The sequence below is a fragment of the Bombina bombina genome, chromosome 5 (assembly GCF_027579735.1).
Source record: "Bombina bombina isolate aBomBom1 chromosome 5, aBomBom1.pri, whole genome shotgun sequence".
Classification (NCBI taxonomy): Eukaryota; Metazoa; Chordata; class Amphibia; order Anura; family Bombinatoridae; genus Bombina; species Bombina bombina.
Genome location: NC_069503.1, coordinates 21,614,371 through 21,621,870, shown reverse-complemented (window position 1 = coordinate 21,621,870; position 7,500 = coordinate 21,614,371). Strand labels below are relative to the sequence as shown.

The window sequence follows — 7,500 nt, the reverse complement described above, 5'->3', positions numbered from 1 at the left end:
TGACAGCTATTAGCCAATCACAGACTCCTATACGTATACAAATGCTCAGTTGTAGCTCGTGCCTCAGACAGTGTGTGTATATAACTGTATCATGTGACAGCTATCAGCCAATAACAGACTCGTATACGTATACACATGCTCAGTAGTAGCTGGTGCCTCAGTGTGTATATAAAAAGACTGAGCACAATTTGATGATGCTTTTTAGGATGGCTTTAAGTGGCATACACACATATGCTGTCTGTGTCCTGTGCATCCTCATTCAGTGGTATTATGTCATACACACCGCCGCTGGATCTCTGCTCAGGAGGGATATGTGAATGCTGGTGCACATGCACAGTGTACGTGCGCATGCTGCTGACACAATAGCTTTACTAGAAGCAATGTTGCTAATAGAAATATATTGTAACAATGCTTCTATTAAACACTGAACACTCGTACACATTTTCAGGTTTACCGTTGTGTCACAGACAATATATGTGCACAGGATTTATTATCTGTATCACTGCTGGGTCATAATGTTTATATCTTTATTAGTGTCATTTACTTTCTAGGCACCACAAGACCACTGATATCTATCAGCTACTGATACCCAGAGAGCAGTTACCTCTGAGACCTGCTGCCAACATGGAGTCGCACGTGTCGGGTGAGTAAATCGTTTTATTAATATACGGATAATCTACTCAGGCAGGTAGATGATAAGAATTCAGTGTTTTCAAAGCTGTGTCAGCAACACCCTGTCATATGTACTGGCCCCTCTCCTACCCCTCCCTGGGAGGGGAACTTTCTGCAGCTGACTCCTTGTTTACAAAGCTTTTCTACTGAGGATTCTGCAGTATTTATATGTTCAGTATAGGTGGTGGTTTTGACAGACAAATCAGCTATTTCAAATGACAAAATAAAGGTAAAGGAACTACTACTATTCAACAATTTAATAAACTCCACCAGGTAAAATGTATTTTTGGAAACTCATTAAAGGGACAGTCAACACAAAAATGTATTTGTTTAAAAGAAAGATAATCCCTGTTTCCATCTAAAGGGGAGGAGAATCCATGGCTTCATTCATTACTTGTGGGAATTAAGAACCTGACCACCAGGAGGAGGCAAAGACACCCCAGCCAAAGGCTTAAATACCTCCCCACACCCCTCATCCCCCAGTCATTCTTTGCCTTTGGTCACAGGAGGTGGCAGAGAGGTGCCGAAATATCGGAGGTCTCTTATGAGGGGTTCTACCCTTCGCTATGGGACAGGAGTTTAAGTAGCCCTTTAAGCTTCTCAACTCGAGGGCCTGGGTGAGCGTTAGAGTTCCGGAGATGCAGGGGGAGCTTCCCTTTGCAACACCATCCTGACTCATATTAACAGCTCCTTTTAGCAATCAGTGTTGACGAGTTTCGCAGATTCTTCTTCTCTCAAGTCCATGTCAAGAGCGCAGCTACTACTTCTCACACTTGAAGGGCTGTGTTCCTGTTCCACAGCGTAGATTCTGGTAAGATCGTTTCTTTTTTTACATAATGATAACACAGAAGCAGGGCCACAGTGTGGCGCCTTTATCTTTATAGAATCAAGGGGTAATATTCCTATGAGGGTATTTTTGAGCAGGGGGGGGTATGTACATGATAAGTTTATTGTGTGATTGCTGCGTTATGTGCAAGGACACGGCTCGTGCATTGTGTGGAACTGACAGGTTCTCTTCCGGGAGTTTTGCACGGTTTTGGCGCGCTTTCTCATCGGCAGGGGCGGTCCTGTGTAGTCATCCTTGTGACCGGGTGGGGATTCATCACTTCCGGTTTGATCTGCGATGGAGGAGACTAAGTGGTTTCTGAGTCCAGTTCATAGGAGGTAGTGAGTGCCCCGGCCATTGGTGGTTATAAAGGTGCCTGTTCTAGTCTTTTTTTCTAAAAGCTATGGAGGATTCTGGCGCGTTAGAGGGTACTCCCTCTTTATCTAAGTCTTATACCTTTGTTTATTGTGAGGTTTTGGTAGACCAACCTGCTCAACTGTGTTCCACATGCCTTGAGAAGGCTACAACTTCCAAACATAAGAAAATTTCTAGAACTACTGAGCCGTCCACCTCTGAGGGGTCTCTGTCCCGTGAGGTGCGTTCCCCATTGGCGTCCCCTATACCGCATGCAGCGCCCCAGGGTCCGACTGTTACCCCTTCGGGGAAATTGCTTGGCCGCCGGACTTTGCGGACAAGCTTGAAACGGCAGTCGCTAAGATGATCCATGCTTTGCCACGTTCTGCTAAGCACAAGCATAGAGCTTTTCATAGCGGCCAGACCCAGGAGTTGTCTCTCGGACTCCTCAGAGGGGTGGTGCGATGATGAGGCCCAATCCGACACATCAGAAGAGGCCCTTTCGGGGTCGGAGTCCTTGTCATCTAAACCTCCGTCAGTAGAAGAACCCGGTTTTCGGTATAAGATGGAGAACTTGCGTTTTTTGTTAAAGCAAGTGCTGTCTACCTTAGAGGTTCCGGAACCCAAATTACCAGAGGAGCCCTTCATTCCTAAGTTGAATAAGGTTTATGAGGACAGGGTGGTTCCCCAGACCTTCCCGGTTCCTGTCAAGATGGCGAACATTATTAAGAATGAGTGGGAGCGATTAGGTTCTTCCTTTTCCCCTTCTTCTCAATTTAAAAAGATTTTCCCTATCCCAGAGGCCCAGTTAGAGTTGTGAGGGACCATTCCCAAGGTGGATGGGGCCATTCCTTTAGAGGATAGTTCTTCGTTCAAGGAGCCTTTGGGTAAGAAGCTGGAAAACATATTGCGAAAGATGTTTCAACACACAGGGTTTGTTTTTCAACCGGCAGCGGTGGTAGCCTGGAGCTACAGCATTTGATTGGTGCAATGCATTATTTGATATGATTGAGGGTGAACCCTCTTTCGAAGAACGGGGGCTAGTGTACTACTCCAATTTGTTTGTGGTCCCAAAGATGGAGGGCACGTTCCGCCCGATTCTTGACCTCAAATGTTTAAACAAGTTCCTGTCCGTTTCATCATTCAAAATGGAAACAATTAGATCCATTCTGCCCCTAGTTCATGACCTCTAAAGACTTGAAGGATGCACACCTTCATGTTCCGATTCACAGGGACCATTTCAGGTTCCTCAGATTTGCTTTTCTGGATCAGCATTTCCAGTTCGTGACTCTCCCTTTCGATCTGGTGATGACCCTGAGAGTCTTCATGAAAGTCCTGGGGGCTCTTCTAGCTGTAGCCAGATCCCAGGGCATCACGGTGGCGCCCTAACTGGACGACATCCTGGTTCAGGCACAGTCATTCCATCTGGCAGAGGCCCACACCAGGGTCCTGCTGCAGTTACTTCACTCTCATGGTTGGAAGGTCTATCTCGAGAAGAGTTCTCTGGTTCCCAGTACCAGGGTGGAGTTTTTGGGCACGATCATAGACTCCGTGTCCATGAAGGTCTTTCTCACGGACAAGCGACGCAGAAGGATGGTGTCTACTCGTCTTGCCCTTCAGTCTTTGGTGAGACCATCTGTAGCTCAGTGCATGGAATTGATTGGGCTCATGGTCTCCAGCATGGACATCATTCCATTTGCCAGGTTTCATCTCAGACCTCTTCAATTGTGCATGTTGAGACAGTGGAACGGCGATTATTCTGATCTGTCGCAGCCGATATACATGGATGCGCAGACTCGGATTTCTCTTAACTGGTGGATCCGCCCGGATCACCTGTCCATGGGGACATCCTTCCTGAGACCGTCCTGGGAGATTGTCACTACGGACGCGAGTCTGGCGGGATGGGGAGCTGTTTGGGGTGCCAGGATGGCACAGGGGAAATGGTCTCGTTTAGAGTCCCTTTTTCCAATAAATATTCTGGAGCTTCAAGTGATCTACAATGCTCTGGAGGCGTGGCCTCAGCTCAGAGACTTCAGCTTTATCAGGTTCCAGATGGACAATATCACCTCGGTGGCTTACATCAACCACCAAGGAGGAGCTCTCTGGCAATGAGGGAGGTGTCTCAGATACTGGAGTGGGCGGAGACCCACAACTGTTCGCTCTCCTGTTCTCCCGGGTGTGGACAACTGGGAGGCGGATTTTCTCAGTAAGCAGACTTTTCACCCAGGGGAATGGTCTCTTCACCCTGAGGTGTTTACGGAGATCTGTCTCAGATGGGGGATGCCGGAGATCGATCTCATTGCGTCCAGATTGAACTGCAAGCTTCACCGATACGGATCGAGGTCGAGGGACCCCCAGGCGGACGCATTGGCGATGCCTTGGGGGTCCCGTATACAAATTCCCTCCATTACCGCTTCTTCCTCGTGTAGTGGCGTGTATAAAGCAGGAGAGTGAGTCCTCCATTCTGATTGCTCCTTTGTGGCCAAGGAGAACATGGTTTGCGGATCTGTTGGGGATGTCATCCTCTCCGCCGATCTGCTGGAACAGGGTCCTTTTCAACATCAAAATCTCGATTCTCTGAGACTGACTGTGTGGTGATTGAACGCTTAGTCTTGGCCAAGAGAGGTTTTTCTGAAAGTGTGATTGACCCTTTAGTTCAGACAAGGAAGCCGGTTACTCGACGCATCTACCAGAAGGTGTGGAGAGTTTACTTGTCCTGGTGTGAGAGTCATGGATACCCTTGGCACAAGGCGAGAGTTTCCAGGATTTTGTCCTTCCTCCAGGAAGGCTTGGATAAAGGTCTGGCCGCTAGCTCCCTAAAGGGACATTTTTCGGCTTTATCAGTTCTGTTGCTGTCTCTCTCCCTCTCTTTTGCTGTCTCTCTCCCTCTCTTTTGCTGTCTCTCTCCCTCTCTTTTGCTGTCTCTCTCCCTCTCTTTTGCTGTCTCTCTCCCCCTCTTTTGCTCTCTCTCTTCCCCCCTCTCGTTTGCTCTTTCTCTCCTCTCGTTTGCTCTTTCTCTCCTCTCTTTTGCTGTCTCTCTCCCTCTCTTTTGCTGTCTCTCTCCCTCTCTTTTGCTGTCTCTCTCCCTCTCTTTTGCTGTCTCTCTCCCTCTCTTTTGCTGTCTCTCTCCCTCTCTTTTGCTGTCTCTCTCCCTCTCTTTTGCGCTCTCCCCCTCCTTTTACGCTCTCTCTCTCTCCCCCCTCTCTTTTGCTCTCTCTCTCCCCCCTCTCTTTTGCTCTCTCTCTCTCCCCCCTCTCTTTTGCTCTCTCTCTCTCCCCCCTCTCTTTTGCTCTCTCTCTCTCTCCCCCCTCTCTTTTGCTCGCTCTCTCTCTCTCCCCCCTCTCTTTATCCCCCTCTTCTGCTCTCTCTATCCCCCCCTCTTTAGAACTCTGTGTCTCACGGCAGTCGCCCCGGCATCTGGCCCCGCCCCGGCTACGTCATTACCTTGTATCTAAGCCTCTGCAGAATGCCCCTTATCTCAGTTATATTAATATACTTGTACCTCTGTGATTAACTTGTATCTGAACCTCTGCAGACTGCTCCTTATCTCAGTTATATTAATATACTTTTTACCTCTGTGATTACCTTGTATCTAAGCCTCTGCAGACTGCCCCTTATCTCAGTTATATTAATATACTTGTACATCCTGTGATTACCTTGTATCTGAACCTCTGCAGACTGCCCCTTATCTCAGTTATATTAATATACAGTTTACTTCTGTGATTACCTTGTATCTAAGCCTTTGCAGACTGCTCCTTATCTCAGTTATATTAATATACTTTTTACCTCTGTGATTACCCTGTATCTAAGCTTCTGCAGACTGCTCCTTACCTCAGTTATATTAATATACTTTTTACCTCTGTGATTACCTTGTATCTAAGCCTTTGCAGACTGCTCCGTATCTCAGTTATATTAATATACTTTTTACCTCTGTGATTACCTTGTATCTAAGCCTCTGCAGACTGCTCCTTATCTCAGTTATATTAATATACTTTTTACCTCTGTGATTACCTTGTATCTAACCCTCTGCAGACTGTCCCCTTATCTCAGTTATATTAATATACTTTTTACCTCTGTGATTACCTTGTATCTAAGCCTCTGTAGACTGTCCCCTTATCTCAGTTATATTAGTATACTTTTTACCTCTGATTACCTTGTATCTGAACCTCTGCAGACTGCCCCTTATCTCAGTTATATTAATATACTTTTTACCTCCTGTGATAACCTTGTATCTAACCCTCTGCAGACTGCCCCCTTATCTCAGTTATATTAATATACTTTTTACCTCTGTGATTACCTTGTATCTAAGCCTCTGCAGACTGTCCCCTTATCTCAGTTATATTAATATACATTTTACCTCTGTGATTACCTTGTATCTAAGCCTCTGCAGACTGCCCGTTATCTCAGTTATATTAATATACTTTTTACCTCTGTGATTACCTTGTATCTAAGCCTCTGCAGACTGCTCCTTACCTCAGTTATATTAATATACATTTTACCTCTGTGATTACCTTGTATCTAAGCCTCTGCAGACTGCTCCTTATCTCAGTTATATTAATATACATTTTACCTCTGTGATTACCTTGTATCTATGCCTCTGCAGACTGCTCCTTATCTCAGTTATATTAATATACTTTTTACCTCTGTGATTACTCTGTATCTAAGCCTCTGCAGACTGTCCCCTTATCTCAGTTATATTAGTATACTTTTACCTCTGATTACCTTGTATCTGAACCTCTGCAGACTGCCCCTTATCTCAGTTATATTAATATACTTTTTACCTCCTGTGATTACCTTGTATCTAACCCTCTGCAGACTGCCCCCTTATCTCAGTTATATTAATATACTTTTTACCTCTGTGATTACCTTGTATCTAACCCTCTGCAGACTGTCCCCTTATCTCAGTTATATTAATATACTTTTTACCTCTGTGATTACCTTGTATCTAAGCCTCTGCAGACTGTCCCCTTATCTCAGTTATATTAGTATACTTTTTACCTCTGATTACCTTGTATCTGAACCTCTGCAGACTGCCCCTTATCTCAGTTATATTAATATACTTTTTACCTCCTGTGATTACCTTGTATCTAACCCTCTGCAGACTGCCCCCTTATTTTAGTTCTTTTGACTGACTGACTTTCATTTTAGCCAATAAGTGCACTCTCATAAGTAACTCCACAGGAGTGAGCACAATGTTATCTATATGGCACACATGAACTAAAGCGCCATCTAGCTCGGAAACTGTAAAATGCACTGAGATAAGAGGCGGCCTTCAAGGGCTTAGAAATTAGCATATGAGCCTACCTAGGTTTAGCTTTCAACAAAGAATATCAAGAGAACAAAGCAAATGTATTGATTTAAAGTAAATTGGAAAGTTTGTTTAAAATGACATGCGCTATCTGACTCATGACTGCACTGTCCCTTTAAAGGACCACTAAATACAGCTGAAGGAAATAACTGACAAATACACAATATAAAGAGAACACAACAGCACTTTACTTTTCAATTTGAAATGAGCTGTAGGTTATTTGCTAGCAATTTTCAAAGTGAGTCCAATGTCTCCTCCCTGCATCATCAGCTGATCACAAAATGCATATATGTATATACTGTGCACGTGCTCAGTAGGAGCCCCCGTACGTGTGTGTGCT

General features: G+C 45.2%; 1 protein-coding gene across 1 annotated transcript in view; it reads left to right on the top strand.

The window, feature by feature from the left end:
• The window catches only part of LOC128661243 (oocyte zinc finger protein XlCOF6), a 49,412-nt gene that overhangs the window by 31,302 nt on the left and 10,610 nt on the right, over window positions 1-7,500 (top strand). Inside the window, exon 4 of the mRNA XM_053715522.1 lies at window positions 552-643. Within this exon, the coding sequence (XP_053571497.1) occupies window positions 552-643 (92 nt within the window). The remainder of the gene's footprint in view (window positions 1-551; window positions 644-7,500) is intronic.